We start from the raw sequence: 24,314 nt of genomic DNA, 5'->3' as shown, positions 1-24,314 counted from the left end.
TAAATGTGTATTTGGTTGGTTATTAAATATACACCCCTACATTTATTCACACCAAGCCTGAGCAGTAATTCTATGCATTACTCGAACTTTTAAATGAAAAAACTAAAAATGACAAATGTTACAATATTTAAAACAAAATATCAGTTTTATTACACAAGAGTGGACATTTACACACTTCCAGTAGCTGAGAGCAACGGTCATGTTGATGTGGTGGGTCAGCTACATACAGCAGTGAAGGCACTTTGCAAAAGAAGTCTTTATGGGCTGAGCAGGGAAGATGAATGAAGGATTTCCTCATGCTGCAAATAATGATTTTGGTCAGAAAACTGAACATGTGCAATACTGGCGGACGACTAGTTTGTAATCTGGAAGAGTGCTTTATAAATCATAAGTTTATAAAAACAATCACTTCGGGATATATATACACACAAAACAAAGCATTTTACATAGAAAACCTTCTTTGTACAAAACTATAAAAATGAACTACTTGCAAATGTATTCCACGGTTCCTTCGGGGTAAAGTCGCATCATTCTTTGTGAATTGTTTTCCAAACTTCAGTCCAAAGTGCCTTAAATAAAATAAAAGCAGAATACCCAACATTAAAACTTGCAGTTAAACAATTTCAATGATTCTATTCCAATTCTCATTTTTGCATGGGAGTACCTATGACAGATTAATGATTTTTCAGCCCACTCCTCTGACTTGCAATGAAGACAATGTTCCAACTTGCAATCACACTAGAAAAGGGAATCTCATTTCCATCCCTGCAGAAATCAATTTAAAAAACAAGCGCTTTGTTTTTTTTTTTTTTTAAAAGAAACTTACCTTCAAGAAAGGCAAACTCGTCAATAGCGTCAATTGCATTATCTGAAACAGCAAAATGTAACACGGAAAAGTTCATTCCTTTAATAATTAAGATAAAACACGTGTATTTGCATCAAGCAAATTGAACGCAAGGTTACCTAGATCTTTCCTTTGCAGGGTCTTCCTCTTGCCTTGCTGAGCATAAACAAGAGCATCCTTGGCTATTGTTTCAACAAACAACTCCTGTAAATACAAATACAAACACAGTTTTACTGTTAGGACATGAGGCAAGCATCACTTGAGATGTACTACTTTTACTGCATTTCTGCCTTGCTAATGTTGGTATCTTTAAGGGGTAGCTAACCTAGTCTAAGAACATTTTCATATACAACATTCTTTCAAGACCCTCATTTCTTTCAAACTTTTTTTTTGTTTTCATGTTAACTAGTAAAAAAACACAAATTTAACAGGGTCTTAATACCTGTTGCACTGGAAGTGAATCAACAGAGTGGTAAAAAGAGAGGATGAATAGGGTTCACAGGTCAAAAGTGGAGAACAACACATAAGTCTATATACAAAGACTCCTACTGCATAGCAGTTTCACCCATTCCTGGTTTTACTAGAAGTCTGATTAGAAACAGCGTATAGGGAACAAGCTCAGGTGTGTCTTATTGAACTCAAAAGTAAAACCAGGAATGGATCAAACTACTAGGCAATGGGTGTTTTATTCCCATCCCTCTACTAAATCAAAATGATAAATAATAAAAAAAAGACTTTAATAAACTGTGCATGGATGCCAAATACATCCCTCAAAAACAACCAACTAGCAAACAAGCACACAGTAAATGCATTGATCTGAACAAATAATTCAGAAGACTTGCTTGCTTCTTAAATCCCAAAATACTGTGCAGCTTGCCAACAGTATACCATAAATGATTAGGCTTCACGTACTATATAGACAAACGTGCTGTGTAATAATGTATAGAGAAAAATGCGTCACAAAACACAGTTACTAAAGTACTACAGTAGCAACATAACAGTGCCAAAAAACACCGCTTAACAAATAACAGTAAAACACCGCGTTTTGGATGCAAGCAGTAAGTGCAGACAGTACAGTACTGATGTTTTTGTTGTTATGCGTTTGATGACAGAGTCACGTAAACGTTAGTTTTGTTTATCAATATTACAGTGCGTTACATTATTTAAAAAACAAAACAACCCTTACTGTAGCTTTAGCGATGATAAACACTGAATCCTGACTCGCCAGCGTCACATCTGGATCGGCCTTCATCAGTGTCTTTATCCGAGACAGCGGCAGCTTCGCCAGGCGGTTGTGGGAGGCCGAGCTCGGAGCCCCGGCCTGTTGCTGCGGACAACCTTCCTCTTCCGACACCGCTTCTCTGGGGTCTTCCTCCGTCCCACTCCGGTCCAGCTCTGACTCGACCGGACCTGCCGGAGCTGCTCCTGCCGCCGCCATCCTTTACACAGGCAGTCAACACACACAAATAATCCTGATGGTTTGATAGTACGTAAACTACGCACCCCGCAGTTGTCATGCAGGCGCTTACGTTATAAATTCTTTGAAACTTGCTTGCAGGAATACGCGCAAGTTGTCTTCTCCCGCCCAGACTGCAAAACTCCTCCTCAATCTATTTGCGCGGGGGATGTAAACGGTACTTTTCAGGCATTAGCATTGAAGCTGCATTATATACTGCGAGAAACAACAAACTTTTTAATTTATATATATATATATATATATATATATATATATATATATACCATTTTAAAACTAATATGAAACCTGCATTAACCGATCAGAAGGAGCTGTGTCCGCTTAAAGCAGAGGTCTTGAGTGCTTAAGAAATGGTCTTTGCACCATTGTAAAGTTCAGGTACTCTGACTTTATCAGAGGTTGAATTGCAATATTAAGCACGGGATATTATTACCCCATTACAATTACTTACGTTGACCATGAGCTGCACTTGACTGACTGACCTCGCCAGCACTGAGCTCTCTGTAACACTGAGCTTGCACTCAAATCTCGGGTGCCTCAATGGAGTGACAACCGCTCGGCATAGTTCTTTCTAGAAGCATTTACATTGAGCGCAGCAGCTTCCTTCCTGTGTGTTCAATTAATTTGCTGAACACTTGTGTAATTACAATACAGTGTAATATATAAGTCGTTTGGTATGCATTGCCATAAAAAAACCGTGCTTTCCTGGTGTTACAAATTACCATGCTCAACATACATTAGGAAAAGTGGACTGTGCCCTCCAGATCTAACTGCTGTCTTATGGACTGTAATCCTTGGCTAAAAGATATTAATATCTGTACACTGCTGCTAATAGGATTGACTTGAGGGTTATGTATCAGAACACAGGCTTAGTGTTGCCCTGTATCACATTGTACATACAGCAGACATAACTGATTGTTCAGTTTTGGATCTCATCTGAATGAAAGGCCCACAGATAGCAGGTAGTGTACAATTATTTTATTAGATCTAATTACAGTTAGATTATTTAATTGTTTCAACACATTTTCACCCATCTACCAGTACTGGGTGGGAAAAAAGCCTATATATATATAGTAATATGAATGATATACAGACATGCCTTAGTCACACTGTAACTAAACATTACCCCAGTGAACCCGTTTTGCAGGGATGCACACGTTTTCTGACAGGAACAAACAGCTTGTAACAAGTTGCGGTCAGGAGCAGGTAAATGTTTGTTCATGCTGTAAGATTATATACGTCAATGATAGGGGGCGAACACTGCGCTCGCTTCAAAATAGGGCAATGCGCTTAACATTGCACGTGTCACGATAGTTAGAACATGCCTGTGTCTTTGAATGAACTGAACCCTCGGAGTGTCAAACTGTCTGTTTAATTAAACTGCGTTGAAAATACTCCTCTCTGGACAGTACATAACAAGTATAGAAATTCACTAAGTGCATTGCAGTGGGATCCTCCTTTACAATGTAGCATTTCTTACTTCAGTATCAGACTATCCGAAGATGTTTATTTGTATTAGGATAAACCAATCACCTCCAAAAACGTTGAGCTTGCAAAAAAATCATCGGACCTCCATGACTCATCATCAGTGTATGACAAATATGACATTGTCAGGGAATGGTGCTTCTCGGCATTAACCTGCAGCTTAATGCTTTATGCAAGAGAGCCAGGGTACAGGATTGGAATATCTCAAGGACATACACTTTTGTAAAAGCTCACTGCAGTATACCATGGTAACGCATAGAGCAAGCATATTTTAAAGAACACAGATGTATGGTAAAGTGTGTTTAAAAAAAAAATTATGGTTTAATAATTTGATGTCAGTCTCTAACTGTTATAAGGGACTGATCTGCTTGAGTCTTGGTGTAACTTGGATGCCTGCCATAATAACAGATTGCTGCATCAGATCTGGTGGAGATGCAATTATGTGACTTTGCAGATCTATACAGATTGAAGATCCTGCGACATTGCTGAAGAAGAGCTACCAGAACGAGCAAGGAAAGTGCCGGAACTCTCATCCGGCATGAAAAACGACAATTGTGGAAACATGTTTCTGTCCATTGATAGCTGACAACATGCCCTTCATGGAAAATAATCATTTGATTCCTGTCTACAGCTCTTTTCTTTTCTGTTGCACTGTACTTGAAACATGAACCGCCACAGCCTTTCTGTTTTTTTTTTTTTTTTTTACTTCTGGTTCTGCTTTCACTGTAAGAACATGACTAAGTACCGTGCAGCATGGAAGAAGGCTAATCTCAATGTTGTGCCTCTCTGTTTTTGACTAAGGATGCAAATGTAAACCATGGCTTCTTAATTTAGACCCTGTAGGCACTCTGCTCAGGGGATTAGATAGACTCAGCCTCCTGGTAGACAAGCATAAAACCACTTGATAAGACACCTGACAAGCACAGGTGTGATCCCTGAGCCTGTCATTGTAACACTGCTGCTCCAGACACCACTGAGACTTGAGGTTCTGCTCTCTATACAGCTCTCTGTTTTATAGCATGGTTATCCATTGTATCGCAGTCTTTACAAAATCTTCAAAGAGCCTTTGGCCATTCTCCAAGGTTTGGATCTGACTGTGCAAGATTATTTTTCCATCAGGCCATGGATCAGTAGAAGTCTCCTAGTCTTCAAATATATAACTTTTTTAAAGAAAATCATAAAACTAGAAGATATTTATTTCTGTCTTGCTTCAGTTCAGGGGGAGACGGTGAAGGCAATGGTTTTCAGCGACACTGCCCTGATCAGGATGCAGAAACAGATGAGGAGAAAAGTACTCTGTAAGTAAGACTGTATTTTCTAATTCAAATGTCGTTTTTTTGACAATATGGTATGTTCTATCAGTATTTAAGTGTACAGTTTTTTTTTTTTTTTTAACCAAGGGGACACTCTCAATGTGAAATGAGCTGAAATGGTTTTGTGACATGTCAATTGGGGGAAACTCATATTCCTTGTCAGCCGAGCCAGATTCAAAGTCTCAACGACATAAAAAGATACAGAATTAGCCTGCTCCTCCACCAAATCTCAACCAGTTCCGTTATATAAAGGTTTGCTTCTGTGATCCCCCGAAATAACAATGTTCTCTGATAACAGGTACCAAAGACTCCAAAGGGGGGCGGACGAGAAACAGAGATCCGTCTCCTCGAGGCAAGAAAACGGAGGAGCGGCGAAGCAGGAAAGAGATGGAGCACAAGGACAGGAAGGACCAGGATAAGGAGAGGGAGGAGCCGCAGGTGAAGCTCACCCCCTTCGAGAAGGTGACCTCTGACATGGTGCACAACGAGAAGGTGGTAGAGGAGATCACGCTGGGCCGGCGAATGGGATTCTATCAGATCCGCGGAGAAATCGGCTCTGGGAACTTCTCTCAGGTCAAACTGGGAATTCACGTGCTGATAAAGGGTATGCTGTGTGTGTGTGTGTGTGTGTGTGTGTGTGTGTGTGTATGTGTGTGTGTGTGTGTGTGTGTGTGTGTGTGTGAGTGTGTGTTTATGTGTGTCTAAAAGAATCTTAAGAAAAACTATGTGAACCTAATTTAGATCTTTTGTTTAACATCATGTAATCAAAGACACTACAAAATGATATTGCAAAAGTCTACCCAATGCCATAATAGTAGTACAGTATTTCATGTTTCGAAATGTCACATTTTTCAATTGTCAGTTTTTCGTTAAGCAGCTGGAAAACTACAACGCAGTATGTAATTCAATATGTTAACGTAACATTATTCAGCAGGTTTCATTCGACTTTATGAAGCGAGATTAGCTGATTCTATAGGGTGCCGGCAGCGTAGTTTTCTGCATGATTTAATGAGGAATGCATACACCGACTCGCCTTCCTTTTCACCCCAGAAAAGGTTGCTATCAAGATCTTGGATAAGTCCCGTCTGGATAAGAAGTCCCAGAGTCTGTTTGACTCCGAGATCGCCTGCATGGAGAAGCTCTCCCACCCCAACATCATCCGGCTGTACGAGGTGCTGGAGACTCTGAACCGGCTGCACCTTGTCATGGAGTACGCGGGCGGCGGGGAGCTCTTCACCAGGATCAGCACCAGGGGGCGCCTCTCGGACCTGGAGAGCAAGCTGGTCTTTTCACAAGTCATCTCAGCAGTCAAGCACATGGTGAGCTTCTGAGACTGGGGTGGGGTGGGGCTGTTGAAAGGTGATGCTTCCTATTGCATGACTGTACTCTCTGAGTTGGGTGGTAGAAAGAAACATGGATCTTTTAGAGCAGCAGTAGCAGACAAAGTTAATAGCAGGCAATTACAATCTTAAGAGACAGGTGATTTAGCATGGGGAAGACACAACGTTTTGGTGCGTATTGTATTATACAGGGATAATAGATGGATGGTCTTTCCTTACATGTTGTCTTAAATACTAGTTTGACTTGATCTTTCAAGGACATTGGGAAGCGTTTAAGAGATTTTCTTTCATGTTCACTTTGCCACTTTTACTGTTCTGTGGCTAAACTGTAACTGTTTCTGAAATAGTTCAAATACAGGGTCATTCGAAAGTAAGTTTATCACATCAATGGTATGGTGCGTTGATGTGCTAAACTTACTGTCTAATCACCCTGTATATATTTTCTTTATTCTTTCTGTTTTCAGCACGACATCAACGTGATCCACAGGGACCTAAAAGCAGAGAACATCCTCTACACTGCGAGCTACTGCGTCAAGGTGGGAGATTTTGGTTTCAGCACGACCTGCGGCCCCAACGACCTCCTCAACACCTTCTGCGGCTCCCCCCCTTACGCGGCCCCTGAACTCTTCCGGGAAAAGGGCTACTTAGGGAGGTACGTGGACATCTGGGCACTCGGCATAGTCCTCTACTTCATGGTCACTGCCACCATGCCTTTCCATGCAGACAACCTGGGCAGGCTGAAACGCTGCATCCTGCAGGGCTCCTACACCATCCCGGCCCACGTTCCGGAGCAGTGCCAGCAGGTGATCAAAGGCATCCTGCGTCCCGTGCCAGTGGACCGCTCCTCCATCGCTCAGGTGATGTCCAGCCCCTGGCTCAAGGGGATCGAGTTCCCCCAGCCATACCAGCCCTTCCTTCTCACCCCGGCTCACCTGGCAGACTGCGTGCCCAAGCAAACGGAGGAGCAGGAGGTGAAGAACGCCCTGCTGGAGCTGGGGATCACGGACGCTCACATCCAGAACAACGGCTTCAGAGACTCCCAGAGCTCCATCACCGGTATCTACCGCATCCTGCTGTACCGCGTGCAGAAGAGGAGGTTCGTGGAGGCGGTGGGCTTCGCTGCGGAGTGTCCCGACTTCCGATCAAGGAAAGGCTGGAGCAAGAACCTGGCAGTGGACAAGCTGACTGCATCCACCGTCTGCGTGATTCTCTGAATGCGCGTTACAGCACGCTGCACGTGCGAATAAATAGAATGTAATAGCATGTATTTATTTAACATTTATTTTGCAGATTTTATCAGGAACGTTTTGCCAAGGCATAATAAAGTTCATATCCCAGTAATTATAATAATACAATTTTTTTTCACAGGTTCTTAAGTTGAATCAGCTTCATCCTCGCTGTCTGGGTTCTTGCCTCTAATCAGCATGACCTGCAGCACAGGATGTGATACTTACCTGGAAGTTGCAGTTTAGAAATTCATAGCGTTGAAGACAGATCTTCATAAGATAACACTTTACATTAAGTGTCTCTAATTACTGTGTATTTACATAGTAGTCACATAGTAAAATACATGTGTACTTACACATAATTACAATGTTCTTATGCATAGTTACAATGTACTTAAAGTGTAAATCTTTTTGTACGATATATGTAAGTACACAATTGTATCAGAAAGGGGTTAGGGTTAGGGGGGATTAGGAATAGGGTTAGGGTTAGGGTTATATCATGCAAAATGATTTACTCATTAAGTACATTGTACCACATGTATTTGCTAAGTATCTGCTATATAAGCATACAGTAATCAGAGACACTTAATGTAAAGTGTTGCCCTTCATAACAAGAAATAAGTGAGTGATAATGATGCGAATAAGAAGAACATGGATTTTAAAGCCTTGGTTTTCTCTCATTGTAAATAGAAATGCTGTTTTTTTCTCTTTGTTTGCCAATACTGTAAATACATAGCCGGCCAAAATAGCAATGCTTCTTTACTGAGTGACCAATAGAAAAAAACTAAAATGTTAACGAGAAGACATCTTTAGTCTTTCTGGTTTGTGTTTTTCTCTGTGTTTTTTTTTTCAATCTAATAAAAGAGACACGATTTCCTTTATCAACATGGATACAGCATGGGTCTTATTGTAAGATAGTCCCACAATTGTTGCTGGACTTGTTTATTTGTATATAACTTAGAACAAAGAGTGACGTGCAATATGATTTTTATATATATGGTTTTTTTTCTATACATGTGACTTTAGTGAACCACGATTTCCAAATGCATTCAATATCAATTGTGCTGAAGCAGGCCTGTTTTTCACTTGTTAAATACAGTATCTGGAACGAGAAAAGTACTGAGGCGGAATATCAAGTCACCAGCAGGGGGAACCGTGTTACCAGTTTTCTTCAGTGGATTCCAAGTTATATTACAATGGAAGGCAGGAGCAGAACACCTCGTGTGAAACTGCTAGGAATATTCACCGGATGTTTAAGGTTAGATAAGTACATCACATATATATTAAAGCCATTTCCTCTTGAAGATAACTGAAAAGTTAACAATACACCATGAACGCCTTTTCCAGTAACCCTTATCATAATCGCTGGCTCTTACGTTGGTTTCATTCTCAACCCACACTTTACCACCTTACACATGAGAAATTAGAGTCATAAATTGTAATGGTCCTACATGCGATAGTGCAGAACCCCCTTTTATTTTACTATTGCTGTACCTTTGGCAGCACATCATGGAAACCCGTCCTGGCACATCCTGTACCATAAAAAAAAAAAATACTTCACAGGTATTTGCAAGTTTTTACTAGTTACTATTTTCATTAAAAACAAAAAGAAAATAAATCTCGCTTTAATGTGTTTCAACAGACTTCAATCTGCGTTTTGCAACACTTTTTTTTGCTGCTTTATCTATATATATAATTTACTGCTGATAATTCCAGCAATGACTGCTAGTGGTTTATCTGGTGACATGCTGGTTTTAAGAGACAGTATACTGATAACACAAAAAGGAGTTCAAACACATACATAATAACTTAATAGTTACACTGTACTCGAAAGGATAAAAAGACTTAGAGTTTATCATATTATAACCAAATGCATAGAAGTGTATGATAAAAAAAGTTGGGTTAAGATTAATGCAGAATCAAGGCAGTATTGTGTTCGCCAGGCAGTGTGACAGATGAACACAATCAGTCAACTACTGTAAAGTTACAGTAAAATTGTATAGCCAATTGCTTGTTGCTTCCACTCCTTATTGAATCTAATTGCTGGAGAAATCTGCCTTATCTATTCGGAATGCTGGGATTTTCAGATGGAATTTTCAACAGGGTTCCAACAATCTTCAGAACCTCAGCTGGTTCCAATAGAACTTCCAGCAGAAAAAAAAAAAAAAAAACATTCTTGCTGTGGATGCAGTGTGCACACCTTGCCTTAACAGTGAATAACAAAACTGGTGTGAGATGAGACAGGGCTTGCAAAGCTTTTTTAATAAACTCACCTTTATCTTGAGGCAGCTGTGAATCTGATAAAAAAAAAAGATAGGAATGATTCATGAAGGTATTATGCTTTGTTACTGGAGTGACTGTTTATTGAGTATGCATTGGAGTCTGTAACATTGGGACAGTGTTGCACAGGTTAATGAGATAACGCTTGACAGAGAAATTACAGTGTGAGATTAATGAATGGCTCATAAACTGGAAGATTATGCCCAAAGGTAACTTTTGGTTTCAGGATGATTTGAATTGCAATAATACAGCACTTTGTCACATGGGGCCCATTCATACCGCAGTATGATCTGGTCTCCATTTGTGCCCCAAGACGTTTGTTCCCAGCCATTTCCATTCTTGTTATGACACAGATAGCACACCCCCCACCCCCCTCTTAAATCTAGCTTCCGACAACAGCACTTCATTTATTTAATTCAATCAAAAAATAAAATACTTTTCAATCATTCAACAAAACAAAGGTTGCAGAACAGGCTTCTTACAAAATAGCTCTATGTAGCAGAGAAAGCTAGCATCCCCCTGCAGTCCAAAACAGAACTAACTGCTAGCACAAAGATCTGTGCTGAAATACAGATGGGCCAGGATAAATTGCCAATCAATTTAGCAATTCAGCCTGACACATACATAATCATATAATGTTCTCACTGTGGTCTAGTGGTTAAAGAAAAGGGCTTGATACCAGGAGGCCCCCGGTTCTAATCCCAGCTCAGCCGCTGACTCTCTGTGTGTGACCCTGAGAAAGTCACTTAACCTCCTTGTGCTCCATCTTTCGGATGAGACGGAAAAAACCGAGGTCCTATTGTAAATGACTCTGCAGCAGCAGCAGCTGTGATGTATAATTCACCCCTTAGTCTCTGTAAGTTGCGTTGGATAACAGCGTCTGCTAAAAGACTGATTAATAATAATAATAATAATAATAATAATAATAATAATAATAATAATAATAATGTTCTCTACCAATCAGGTCTAATCCAGCCGCATTCTCACATGGAAATTAAGAGATTATTATGGCTCAAAATTAATAAATATAAATATGAGCTATGTAGCTGGTGGAATAAACACTATTTACATGTGAAGGATTTTCAGATGTCTATTTATCAAGTCGTAAATCTGTGTTCGTTAGGGTTTAAAACCCTTAAGAATATTGGTGTACAGCATGAGATAAAAATAAAACTGCAATGAAATTTAAAAAAATCTCAGGATTACTTAAGGAGCGGCACAATAGTCTTTTATGCTGTGCTGGGCAATGAACAGCTTTGACACCTTCGCTATCATTTGTTTTACGACCCTGCGGTAAAGATTACGTTTGTAATTATATACTATCACTGAAACTAAGCATGGTGGGCAGTAGATCATTGGATTGTGAGCTGCAGGGCAAAGGACAGGATTCCCAAACCTCAAAGCCCTTGGGCTAGGTTGTCAAAGCTAGTTCCTGTGCTCCAAATTGTTTATATCTGATTTGCTAACTTCAATGGAGTTGGTTTTCATTTCTGAAAAAAAAAAAAAAAAATGCGCTAATGGATGTTTGGAAAATGTACCCCTTTGTTTGAAACCCATTCCCCATAAAGGGAATTCATTACACCTCCAAGGCGGGCAGAGGATCAGGACCCCTTGGTAATTCTAGCAGGGCTGCTCTGTATCAGCTGGCTTGTTTGTCACATGGATGGATTCAGAATTCTTCCGATCTGGCATATGCGTCAGTAGATAGATTCTACAACATGTAATCAGAAAAACACTTTTCATGAAAAGGTAAACAACAAAGCAAGCAGATATAAAATCCGCAATCACGGATGAAATATTTATTCCCCTGAAGTTTAGTCACTTCTTATTTTGCAGTGCCAGGTACAAACAGTACTGTGCATTCCCAGGTGAAAATAACCACAGTATTGCTTGTTCGTAAAACATGCATGACTATGCATTACCATATGCTTTCACTAGATACTTGTTATTCTCCTTCTATGAACTTATTTTGTCTGGCCGTGGTGAGGGAGTTTATTGATAAATGGTTTTACTGGCTGATTGCCTAGGAAACAGGACATTAAAGTTTGTAGCGTGATGCACGACAAAGGGGGTGCAAGTTTGGACTGCACTATAGTTAGCAAGTGTTCCTGCTCAATATGTTTCCCTCTTCCAAGTAAACTTGAGTGTCTCAACAAGGGGAGTATTTACGGAGATGGGAGATAAGAACTGCAGTGGCAGCATGCTGGCTGGATGACCTATTTAAGAAATGTGATTCAGGTTGTGGGAGCCAGCGAAAGGCAAGCTAGGAAGTGTTTCTGACAAACGAGCAAAGAATGAAGCACTGGCAAAGACACAGAATGCAAAACTCTCACGCAATTTCGCTTTTCTTCCCCCTGCTTAGCCAGAATGAACACAGCTGGAATGCAAAGAAAGACAAATGTGTACCTGTGCTTTCATAGCATCCTGTCCACATGGGAGGCGTGTTTCAGAGCTCAGCACAGCTTTGTAACACAAGGCTTGCAAATCTTATGCATTTTTAAATTCCTGTGGTCTCCCAATAAATGATAGCATTTCTTATGGTGTTTACTGTAGCTGGCAAAAGAAGAATGCATTATTAATACGCATCTTAACTTGTTTACCTTTTAAGAATATGCTACTTCATGAAGAAGTAATCAGTATGGGCATCATACTGTACATTTATAGTACCGACTGTATCACATGTCATAGGCCTGCCAGGAAAATTACAGGGCATGCATGCCCAGTTAGTTGTACTTAATTACATTCCCATGCATCCTAAAGAGCCAGTGCTGTCTGGGTGAGCATAAACATGCTCTGCTTGGCAGTGGTATTAAATCAGATCTGTGCATGGCATCAGCTACCAATGCAAAAATAAACTGTTTCTGCTTCTGCTTCAAAAACCAAGCCCTGGTACGCGGTGCAGGTCACTGCTGGGCTGTTTTTCACAGTGCAGGAGGCCAGTTTGGATCACAGAGCGAAACTGGGGAAAGCACCAGCTACTGCAGCTAGACCTTCGAGAAATTGAACTATAAACCTCTCTTAAATGCCCAGAAGGTCATAGCAAGCTATAATAAAACAGTCGGACAGCAATAAATCATATTTCAACGTCGTTGTGGGACACTGCAGCATTTGTGGGAAGCCTTTATTGAGGCTTCATTAGGCTAAGCAGATGCTGAAATTGTTTTTGGAACACAGCCAACCAGAACTGAAGAGCTGTGTTGATGTGCACGGGGATTAATGTTGAATCCTATTTGATATCCTTTTGATTAAATAAATCCTCAGTGCTTCAAGGCATAATTCCTTACACGATTTCCCCCCTCCATTTTATTCATAGTGGATTGCATTGGGTTGCAAAGAGTGTAAAGTGGGGCGTTCTTTGCCCCTCTTGGGACCGTTCACGCTGTCTTTCGAGTATAAAGAAGTATTGGACTGCCACAACAAATAGAGAGGAAAACAGGGAGGTTCACAAAACAAAATCAACAAAACAGAAGCCTAACTCCACCCAGGAGTGCTAACTAAACTTTTACAAGCTTTTAACCGATAAAACCAGATGGCTAAACCGTTTACTGGCAACCACAATACATATACTGTATCAAGTATTGCCAGAACTTTACGTAAGGTTTGCACCCAGGTCTCTTTTTTAGGCCTTAACACAGACACCTGGCACACCTTCCAGACCTGTTTAAATACCTGCCTGCTAATTACAGTCAGGTGTACTTAATTACATCAGTGCCAGGTGATCCTGGCTCAATAAAACAATGAATCAATTAAACCTGTGGCTGTTTAAAAGAGCCACAAAACAGACATTCCCCACAATGTGCAGGAGCTCTGACCTGTCACAGTATGTACATCAACGCAAACTAAGTGCGACTGTTTCACTGGACTGGAGCAACGTCAGGGACAAGTCAGATATGATTGTACTTGAGGGGTTTTGTACTTGAGGGATTTGTATAGATTTGGCCCTCCGTCTCGCTGATGGTGAGATTTGCCTCCTAAGTAGTATCTGTTGACACCCTAGGTGAGGTAGTCCAGCATTGTACCTGTCTGTGCCTCCAAACAATCACTGGCTTATATTTGCAGAATGCAGGCAGGCTCACTCCTGACGCTTTTTTGAATCAGGCACTTAAAAGGCTGATTAATAATCATTTGGTACCCTTTTTGGCCACATGATTAATGCAATAGCTTCTTGCAATCTCTAAGCAGCAAAGGCTTATGAATCACATGCAAGTGCAAAAACACAGTGCTGGTTTGAATCTGCTTAGTGTTTTCATTGATTAAACAACAGGTCCGAGACACACAGTGACAATTCCACAAGTGATACTATCCCACTGAATCCGTTTGTAATATAATATAATATTGCAGACAAAATCTGACTAATGTTCCAGAGTTTATATTAGATATTTTTCATCCGTGACCAGCACTCCTCGTTTATTATGAGAAATGCTGGGGTGTTGCAATGGTCTGCAGCCGATGTTTTGAATAGTCTTTAGGATAAACAATGCGATTCTGTTCAGATCTGTCAATTCTATTTTATTTTCCTTTGTTGGCATGGTTTATTAAAGTGACTCAGTCTTTGCAACATCGCACAGTGGTGCTAAAATACTCCTTTGTGTTTTCTCATGCAGTCGCACAAAATCAGTAAGCCTTGCCAACCTCTTTAAAAGTCTGATTGAGTAACAAAAGTGTTAATTTATGAATTGCCGCCAGTAGGAAACTGTCAATCATAGGAAGAACAGGAACAGACAGGCTGTGCTGAGATCTGGATTGCTCTGTAACGTTTTCACTTTTCACGTACTCTTTTTATTTTATTATTTGCTCTGTACACACTCTTAAACTCAGGGGAGACGTTGAGGAGGACAGAGATGTTTAAAACTCCTAGTGGTTTATGTTCGAGCACTGGACGAGCTGTGTGCCCATAAAACCTTTGTTTAACCAGGAAAATCACTCAGACTCAGAGCGACTTCAGTGCTCCTTCGGTTTATTAAAATGCTTTTTAATAATGGATTGGTCAATTGCGTATATCACCAAAATCCCAGCAGGTAATAACAACTAGTCTAGAGGTATTACAAGCATAACATTAATACTTCAATACAATAATACAGTTATATGTATTATGTGCAGCCCTCGGGCCAGCTAAGCACAAAGCCTACAAGCACCCACTGCTATATTTTAGCACATTCAATACATCACCCTCTTAATACTAAAACATAGTTTCCATACTTTATAGCAATGCATTCAATACATGTGAGATATAATAATCAAATATTCCCTTACCTTCCAGTAACACGGAAATGTGGTTTGAACCAAAAGAAAAGAACTGTCTTCAAAAGGCAGATAATTCTAGGTTCTGATCAAACAGCAATTAGCTCTATACGGAAGTCTGCAGAGGAAGGACCACGTCACCCTGCCAAGCGGAGAAGTGGTAGTGGAGTGGTGGTTTCAATATGATTTGCCTAGGGTTTTTATAGGATTTTTGTCCCATTGAAAGCAATGAGAAGCCCCAATTAAATCCAATCATCAATCTATTAGACAGCTCTTATCTTTCTGGCAAACAGTAATCTCTAAAAATTCAACCAACTCTTCACACTAACCCATGATCTCATCTACTGATTTCTGAATCCCTCTTTCATCTGAAAAGTTAGGTGAAGCAGAGTTCACAAGATCCTTGCTACCTTGAATCACTACTTTAATATATGTGCATTACAAAGAAAAGAGTGTTGTTTGAATATATACAACACCAACAGTTGTATTATAATATAACAGTTATAGTTATAATGGTTATAATTGATTGCATGAGCCTGGCTTCTAAAAATATATTCCCTCATATCATATCATCTTTTCAAATTAGTTTCCTTCTTTCTCTACAGGTGTGTGTTTAGCAGGTATTATAGGGAACTTCCATGTCTTTTTAGTATAGAGTTTCTCCTGAGGGAAAATCTAGTTGTTTCTATTTGAATTGTAAGGCTGTAGTGTCTTTCTCCTATGGGTCCCTGGTAGCCTGAACTTAGTTGAACTTCAGATGACTGCTTATTTCTTAGCTGCACACAAGCTGGCTAAAACCAATTCGCTTGAGACATCTCTCCTTTTGCCAATTTTAGCGTTGATAAATGTTTTCTAGAACTTTCTCTATTTCTACACCTGTGTCTTACGTGCTTCTTTCTGCCAGTGCAACTAATTAAATATATATTGGAATAAGTCCATTTCTACCCTAACCCCCCTCTCTCTAAGACGAGAAGGTATTTCTCCTCATCCATCCTGGCCTTAGCGCTATAAGTTTATTGATAAGAGGATCCCTGCTCTTGTGCCAGGAATACCTCTCTGTACCAAGCAACGGTCTTTCCAAAGACAGGTTTATAAAAAGTTCAGGAATAGAGGTTACATAGAGTTTACTTTTCTAAAACCTATCTTTTGCTTTCAAAGTTACTTTTCATTGTTATTTCAAATATAACATCTTATTTTCTGCATTATTTTCAGCTCGGGGCTTGATTTAAGTATTCTTTATTCTTTATCAACTAAGACTTCCTAACCACATTCTTTTTATTATTTAAAAGGCAGTGTACTGGCTGTTTTTAGGTCCCTATGGTTTTTTCTTTTTAACTTTTAAGAAACCTCTAACCCTTGTTGTCACAACAGTTTATACTATTAAAAGCAAGTGTAGTGTACCAGGCAGTGCTGGTTTCTTACTAGACGGTTTTACACAGAAAGCATACACAGTATTTTCACAATATTTCTTACAGACTAAAGATTATTAAGCACTACTTCGGGTTACATTTCATATCATTTTATCAATACATGTCATTTTTAAATCATCCCGTCCATGTCCAGCAGATCCGCACGTTCCCAGCAGGTTTCGAAGTCTGTGTCAGGTTCAGCAGATCCGCACGTTCCCAGCAGGTTTCGAAGTCTGTGTCAGGTTCAGCAGATCCGCACGTTCCCAGCAGGTTTCGAAGTCTGTGTCAGGTTCAGCTCGAGTGGGTTCTGCAAACACCACCACAGGCCCTTTAATCCAGCGTCTCGCAGCACAGGTGTGGGCTGCCATGGTCCGGACTTTGTACCTACAAGACACTTGTACACGCTTAATAGGGACACCTTCCTCACATTCCAATTTGCCCAGATGTGCCCATTTTACAAGGTGACCGCGTTCACAATCCATGCATTCCACTCCTTTTACATCTCTTGGATGTACATTCAAGTGAGAGAAAGATATCCCCTCAACATCCTTACACTCAAACAAGATTCGACAGTGTTTGACTAGGTGACTGCAGACTGGACATGGCTTGGGCCCTGCCAGGGGTGATTCACCTCTGCACCTGTCACAGGCACACATAACAAGAGAATTGTTTCCCATTTGATGATTCAGAGTTAGCTCTGTACCCTTCACAATCATTCTGGACCTGTACATGTTTCTTTCATACATTTCATTTTGTTCACATAGAGATCATTTACGAGGTATGCCATCCATCCAGAACACAGTAGGAGGCCAAAACTCACTGTTTTTCATATCAGCGGGCACCCAGCATCTGCTCTGCTCTGCATCATCAGTGGCCAGACTTAATACCACTGAATCTGAATCAATCGATGAACCGTGAACTCTAGCCACTGAAATCCTCCATGCAAAGGGATCCAATGTTTTACTACACATAATAACTGGTTCGGGATCACCCGTGACAGCTAGCTTGTAAGAAACTGAACCCCAATAAACGCCTGTACGTTTTCAGCATGTCTTTGAAGACGGCCCAACCTGTTCGGGGTTAACATACATGCCAGCAGTCCCTATATGGTCGAGACAGTCCTGATTTCCTAGCAAATGTCCCGCGTCCCGATGCATAGGAAGAAAGTCCCGATATTTAAATTCTTCACAGCTCTGGGGCGTTCGCTCTTGCACTGCACTGCCTGGCAAGGATTGGGTTCACACGGCCAGATCTCAGTTTATTGACCTATGTCATATCCAGTCATACTGAAGAAGCGGATTGCTTCCTCACTGCTGCTGCAATATGATTTGACGTGTATGATCTTGAGTAAAATGTGGGAGCGAATGGAACGCGAAGGACTGGAGTTATTTATGGTGTTTCAATCTTTCTGAGTGGCTCCAATAAGTGTTATTGTTCTGTCTTTATCTTCCATGTTATAGTTTAAGTGTTCTTACCCTCAGTTAGCGAAGTGTGTTATGAATTGGCATCTCAGCCCATTGAATTGAATGGAAATGCAAGGGCTGGACGTGAACCACAAACCACATGGTTCAAAGACGAACATCTTACCATTCAACGGGTCTCATGCTGATGTCAGTGTTATGAACTCCTCAGCCGCTGGGAGGAGATTCATTACAGGTGTTGTATTGAGCTGTAACTGATCTTGGGCAATGAGTAAAACCTTTTTAGTACCACCTTTGTGTACCGGCAAATTTAATCAAACCATTTTCGGTCGTGTCATGTCTTATCAGAAGAAATCATTTCAAAGGAGCCTCAAATCCCTCCCCTCCCCCTAAAAATAAAGTCACACCATTTTTTTTTCCAAAAAACAAAATGTATTTTCATTTTACGATTACAGAGATGCATTCACAGTGCGTATGGGATTAAACAAGGACGTTAAAAATTGTACAAGGACAAACAAACAAATAACAAACAACGAGAGGAGCACAATCATGGCTCGCAGGCACACAGGAAACATTTACAACTTGCTTTGCCTTATCCTTGGTCTCCATTGGGAGCCCTTTTGATGAAAATGGACCCCGCTCCTCCCAAATTAGACAACCCCACAAGGACAAGGAGATTACATGCGAGAGCAGACGATCCAAAAAGATATAAAAAATAGCATGATAATGGTTTTCAGAACAACTATGCATCATTCTTTTCAATTGTATATTTCACATTTCAGTTCAGCAATATAAAACAATGTGTGCCCCCCCCCCAACCCATACTGGTTATAGAATAGCAGCCATTGATAAAATAAAGCGTGATATAAAAAAAATACATTCCTTCGATTAAAGCTTAATGCTTGGGTACCAGGGGAAAAAATCTTAATTCTCCTCAATTTCTCAGTGGTCTTGTATTTACATTAGCGGCAGAGCGCTTGAAGTCAAAATGCACATGTATCACATATTTAGCCTTTAATTACCACATTTGACAAAAATTAAACATATGATGTCATGCAATCCTGTCTATATTATCTTTATATAATTAGAAGCATTTGCACGAATCGTAACACACAATTTCTGCTTATACATTTTCATTAAAGAAAAAAAAGATTATTATTATTAAAATATTGCTACATAATGGACATAAGCATTTTTTTTATGGAACGGTGTGTATGCAGTTAGTGACAGCAATCAGGATTGTCCAGTGTTGACTGATTCTTTGGCTTGGTTGTGGCAGTGTAGCAAGAGAGAGGATGCAGTGTGGAAGCCCGGTGATGTCATTTCTCAGGACAGAAGGAGGATAACATGCCCTGGGGGGCCTGCATCACTGCAAGCATGTTAATTACCGGCAGTTACAGGCTGATACAGAACGCTTGAAAACGACTGATCTCATTTCTTGCATGCTATGAAACCAGTGGCTGGAAGGGTTCCATTCAGTCAGACTTCTTTGGGTTCTGCATACACGGAACAAACAGAGAACAATAAAGCATTAAATTAGCTTCCGGCAACAGTTTTAATCAGAGGTGGGTAAAAACTCATATTCTTCCAATCAGCTTTTAAAAGTTGAATGCCATTGATAAGGTGAGGGGAGGACAGCTTTTCTGCCTCTACTACTTTTAAAAACAATACAACTGCAGGTTTTTCACAGCTCAGATTACCATATTATATAAAAGAAATAGCTTTTAAAGTTTCGCTCTACTTCGTTAGGGCCCTGTGTGGTATAAAAGCACGTACTTCAGCTTTGTTGTTTTTCGCATCGAGTTTTTTCATCAACATTTGCACCCAAGATGTTTCTGGATTGGCGCAAAACACCTTTCCTTTCCTCATCTTAAACCTGGTCAAAAGAAACACATTATTAATTAATTTAAAGACTTAAGATTCTAAACTCTGCAAACGTGAATAAAGAAAGGGTTTCAATAAAGTGTTTTGTAGTAACCTGCTCCAGCCTCAGTAGAAAACACTGCTCTATGTTAACCTACTGGGTCACTAGGAATAGTCTCTGGAAACAGTTACTGTAGACAGGGGAAATAAAGCACTTAGAGAACTAATAACTAGGGCAGCGAAATTATTATTTAGTCATTTAGCAGACGCTTTTATCCAAAGCGACTTACAGAGACTAGAGGGTGAACTATGCATCATCCACTGCTGCTGCAGAGTCACTTGCAGTAGGACCTCAGTTTTACATCTCATCCAAAGGACAGAGCACAAGTGACTTGCTCATGGTCACACACACAGTGAGTCAGTGGCAGGGAACCGGCAGCCTCCTGGTAGCAAGCCACGAGCCTCCAGAAATACAGTGAAAGCTAGATATGGAAGTTCTCTAGGTAAGAGAGGCTGAAGTGAATAAAGTCGAAAGCAGGTAGGAATAAGAAAGGGAAAGGTGGGGGGTGCTCTTTTTATACTTACACGATTGCTTGGATGTTGCAGCCCCCGTCAGTTTCCTGCATCCTGTAGGATCTAACAGCCTTTTTCACGGACGGTTTGACACTCTTGACGTACGATAAGCAACAGTTCTCGTAGGAACCTGAGGAAATTGAATTAAAACAAGATATTACGCCTCCGTCTTTTTTTTGTGATTTTATAAAAACCTGTTCTTAAATTGTTTTATTTATTTATTTAAGAAAAAAAAAAGTATAATAGTGTATTGTTAGTTGTTTAAACTGTTGACATAGATGGTGTATGTCAACAATTTAAAAAGTGTGCATTTCCGGTTCATATTGAAGATACTTTAAGGACTGTTATATAAGGAACGCTTTGTTAGGGCTGTATAATACATATATAGAGAGTTTTCACAGGGATACAGAACACATATTGATTAGCTGAATCCTTCAATTGGGTTAAGAATTTTATTTTATTTTACTCAAAGTGAAAAGTGGTGTCGTGACTTTGTACTGAAATGTATATATTCTGATTTCACGTGGCTTCACAGCCTGCTCTCGCGATACTGACCTTGCGCCAGGCTGAGACAGAAGCATGCCAGGAGGAGGCAGAAGAAGAGAGCTCTGGACTTCATTGCAGCGCTGGAGGGAGATTCCCAGGGCTCAGGTGCTTCACGGTTGGACTGTGAACCCAAACAGGCAAACTCAGAACCCAGAAACAGTAAACGTTATCTAGATAGCAATAAAAATAAAAATAAAATGATTTAGATTTGTTGTGAACCTTGACTACCTTGAAGCATGCACTAGAGTAACAAAAAGAGGCTCTCAAGAAAACACAGCTGGAGAAAACCTGCATCTTTCTCTAAATATACTCTGAAGTTGCTAAATAAAAGGCAGTACTGTAGTTTAAAGCCAGGCAACATGACTGCATGCCCTCCAGCACTTAAATAAGGTACCCTGCCCTCCAGCACTTGGTAACGCTACTCAAAGTAGTGAATGGACCATATGCTAAATCACTTCACCTCAATACCGCAGTGCTGGTGCAGTATACACATAGCATTCACTGATTGCTTCCAAACACAAACATTTGCAGACAGCATATTTTCACATTTGGGTAATTGATAAATGCTTGTATAACAGTTAACCATAAAGTTCATTATAAAACGTGAACTGCTACAACTGCTACGCACTGGGAGTGTGACTATGACTGTGAATGCTATGAATGTGTGCATTAATAACCAATCACAGGCAGCTGTCAAACACCTAGATATTCCTTTATAAATACAATAATGTGCCAGCCCTTAGTTCTCACTCTAAAGCTACGGCCATATATATATATATATATATATATATATATATATATATATATATATATATATATATATATATGAACATAATTTAGATCTTTTATTTAACATCATGGCATCACAGAAACCACAAAATGATATTGCAAAAGTCTACCTGAAGCCACAATAGTAGTACAGTATTTCATGTTAGATTTTGAAATGTCACATTTTTCAATTTCAAAGTATATGGAAAACTACAAAGCGGTGTGTAATTCAATATGTTAACTTAACATTATTCAGCAGATTTTAATTCGACTTTATGAAGCAAAATTAGTTCATTCCACAGGGTGATGCAAAACTTTTGTCCATAGCTGTAATTTCCACTGTACAGAATACTGCACTACAGCATTGCCTACTCTCAGTATTGGTGCTGTGTGGTGAACAATGTGCTACTGTGTTAATCACACCAGAGTCATTTTTAGCTTGTATTGTAGACGTGAATGACTATTGCTTCATATTTCAGTGCGGTTTAGTTTATAAAGAAATGCACAGCATGCAATATAACAAATACTTACAATATTCAGCTGGGGATGCTGCTTCAACAAGCCTCTGATTGGTAGTGAGCTGGTTTGTCTATCTGTCAGTCGGTGGCAGTACTCTGTAAGCTCCACCAGTCCATTATATAAGCACAGCTTCACCTCCGCTCTCTCCACCCCCACCATCACTTCCCCACCCCCGTATCCATGGTGATCTGTCTCAGGTAAACTATCAGTTAGCCCACCTGGATTTCATGTTTATATCCACACACACACACACACACACACACACACACACGCACACACACACACACACACACACACACACACACACACGCACACACACACACACGCACACACACCAAAAAATGATTTGTTAGCTTTTTACTAAATATTATTGTTGCAAAATTAGTAAGAAACAACATCAGCAGCTGCACTTACAAGTTTTTTTTTTATTTTTTATATATAAACAGTTAGAAATGAAACATTACACTGCAGCTTTGAATATCCATCTGCTAGATCATAGACGGGCTGCCAAACAGTAACTCATGTATTTTTAAACATAATATGTGTATACAGCAAAAATGTGTTGGGCCACCCGTACTGGTTTGTGGTGATCAGAGACATTTCTTTCCTGTTTTACTCCACCCTGACAGCTTGCTTATTAAATATCTATCCCTGAAGAGATAATCATATATTATCATCATCATCATCTTCATCATCATCATCATCTTCAGCCTTTTTTCAATCCACTGCTGGATGAAGGCCTCCCCAAGATTCTTCCACAAAAGCCTGTCTGCCACGTCCCTCATCCACGTTGCTCCAGCGTGTTTCCTAATTTCATCTTGCCATCTTCCTGGAGGTCTTCTTCTTGGTCGCTTTATATCTCTTGGGATCCAGTCTAGTATCTCCTTGGTCCAGCGATGGTCTGTTCTTCTTGCTACATGTCCCACGCTGCCATTTCATTTTTTTCTCTCTGATAATAACATTGCATACTTTTGTTTGCACTCTTATCGATTCCTTCCTTTTCCTGTCTCTTCTTGTTATTCCCAGCATGCATCTTTCCATACTCTGTTGAGTCGTCTGTTAATCATGTATAAAGTTATAACTTTATCTCCAATGCAGAATGACCAGGTGTGAATTTTATTCCATGAGAGTCGCTGTTATGGACTTGAAATGGTTCTATATTCCTGTGCTGCAAGGCTACCATGTAAAACCAGTCTGTACTGAGTGCTGGAAGCACGCTGGAGTAGATGCAGGGTCTAAGACTCTAAAGCAGGGGTCTCCAAACCTGGTCCCGGAGAGCCCCAAATCCTCAGGTTTTATAGGTGTATATGTCATCAATGGCTAAAGATCCGGAACACCTGTTAATCGTGACTAATTAAGTCAATAATTAAGTAACTGAGAGCTTGGTTGAATGAAAACCAGAAGACCCAGTAGCTCTCCAGGACCAGGGTTGGAGACCCCTGCTCTAAGGTATTCCAAAGTTGTTTGTTACATATTTTATATGAGTGTTTATCGCCTAGTGCAATGCAATGAAGAAACTCTTGAAAACAAAGTTAGAAAAAGCCATGGGAAATATAAAAACCCAGACATGAAGCTTAACCCACACTTCCAAAGTAATCCACAATATATACAAACATTGTAACAGAATTCCAGTGACATGCCTCGAGTGGTAAGTAGAACAGAAGGAACAGGAGGTTTATTTATTTTAAAAGTATTCTCCACAGTATTCTTCCACACTTAATATTTTTTGCTCATCAGATTTTCTCATGCTCCAGCATTCTGACCCATAGCTGGAACGATGGTTGTCTCATAGACTCTAATTTTTGTATTTACCAAAATGTCTTTAGCCTTCCATATCCTGTGCTCCAGGTAGACTCCATGAAACCTGAAGAAATTCTCCAGATCTTCCCAGGACAATGCAACAGAACTACAAGAAACCTGAAGAAATTCTCAAGATCTTCCCAGGACAATGCAACAGAACTACAAGAAACCTGAAGAAATTCTCCAGATCTTCCCAGGACAATGCAACAGAA

The 24,314-nt window shown here is 40.1% G+C and overlaps 3 protein-coding genes across 7 annotated transcripts; 1 reads left to right on the top strand and 2 right to left on the bottom strand.

Moving 5' to 3' along the window:
• Positions 1-118: 118 nt before the first annotated feature.
• On the bottom strand, positions 119-15,359 carry LOC117401275 (DNA polymerase epsilon subunit 4). 4 transcript variants are annotated; one of them, XR_004661638.2, is made up of 5 exons: positions 2,031-2,872; positions 964-1,048; positions 827-868; positions 488-569; positions 119-299 (listed from the first exon to the last, which is right to left on the bottom strand). XR_004661638.2 is itself a non-coding variant. In XM_059014941.1 (5 exons), exons 2-5 carry the CDS (start codon positions 2,280-2,282, stop codon positions 556-558), a joined length of 393 nt encoding a protein of 130 aa, XP_058870924.1. In that variant the 5' UTR covers position 2,283; positions 15,216-15,359; the 3' UTR covers positions 119-555. The 4 variants fall into 4 exon arrangements, 2 of the variants coding, with proteins under 2 accessions (XP_058870924.1, XP_058870923.1); XR_004661639.2 differs by having other exon boundaries at positions 492-569; XM_059014941.1 differs by adding an exon at positions 15,216-15,359 and having other exon boundaries at positions 119-569; positions 2,031-2,283.
• Positions 2,895-9,975, top strand: LOC117966182 (serine/threonine-protein kinase NIM1-like). Of its 2 annotated transcripts, XM_059014939.1 has the most exons (6): positions 2,895-3,280; positions 5,018-5,101; positions 5,415-5,720; positions 6,167-6,435; positions 6,921-7,710; positions 7,825-9,975. In XM_059014939.1, the coding sequence occupies exons 1-5, from the start codon at positions 3,259-3,261 to the stop codon at positions 7,668-7,670; spliced, it is 1,431 nt and encodes a 476-aa protein (XP_058870922.1). In that variant the 5' UTR covers positions 2,895-3,258; the 3' UTR covers positions 7,671-7,710; positions 7,825-9,975. The 2 variants fall into 2 exon arrangements, with proteins under 2 accessions (XP_058870922.1, XP_058870921.1); XM_059014938.1 differs by having other exon boundaries at positions 6,921-9,975.
• A 3,891-nt stretch (positions 15,360-19,250) lies between the features above and the next one.
• Positions 19,251-22,476, bottom strand: LOC131721842 (C-C motif chemokine 25-like). The gene is made up of 5 exons (XM_059014881.1): positions 22,315-22,476; positions 21,025-21,136; positions 20,482-20,599; positions 19,810-19,909; positions 19,251-19,529 (listed from the first exon to the last, which is right to left on the bottom strand). The coding sequence occupies exons 1-5, from the start codon at positions 22,459-22,461 to the stop codon at positions 19,509-19,511; spliced, it is 498 nt and encodes a 165-aa protein (XP_058870864.1). The 5' UTR covers positions 22,462-22,476; the 3' UTR covers positions 19,251-19,508.
• Positions 22,477-24,314: the final 1,838 nt, after the last annotated feature.

This window comes from Acipenser ruthenus, chromosome 49 (genome assembly GCF_902713425.1).
Source record: "Acipenser ruthenus chromosome 49, fAciRut3.2 maternal haplotype, whole genome shotgun sequence".
Lineage (NCBI taxonomy): Eukaryota > Metazoa > Chordata > Actinopteri > Acipenseriformes > Acipenseridae > Acipenser > Acipenser ruthenus.
This window is presented reverse-complemented; position numbering and strand designations above follow the sequence as displayed.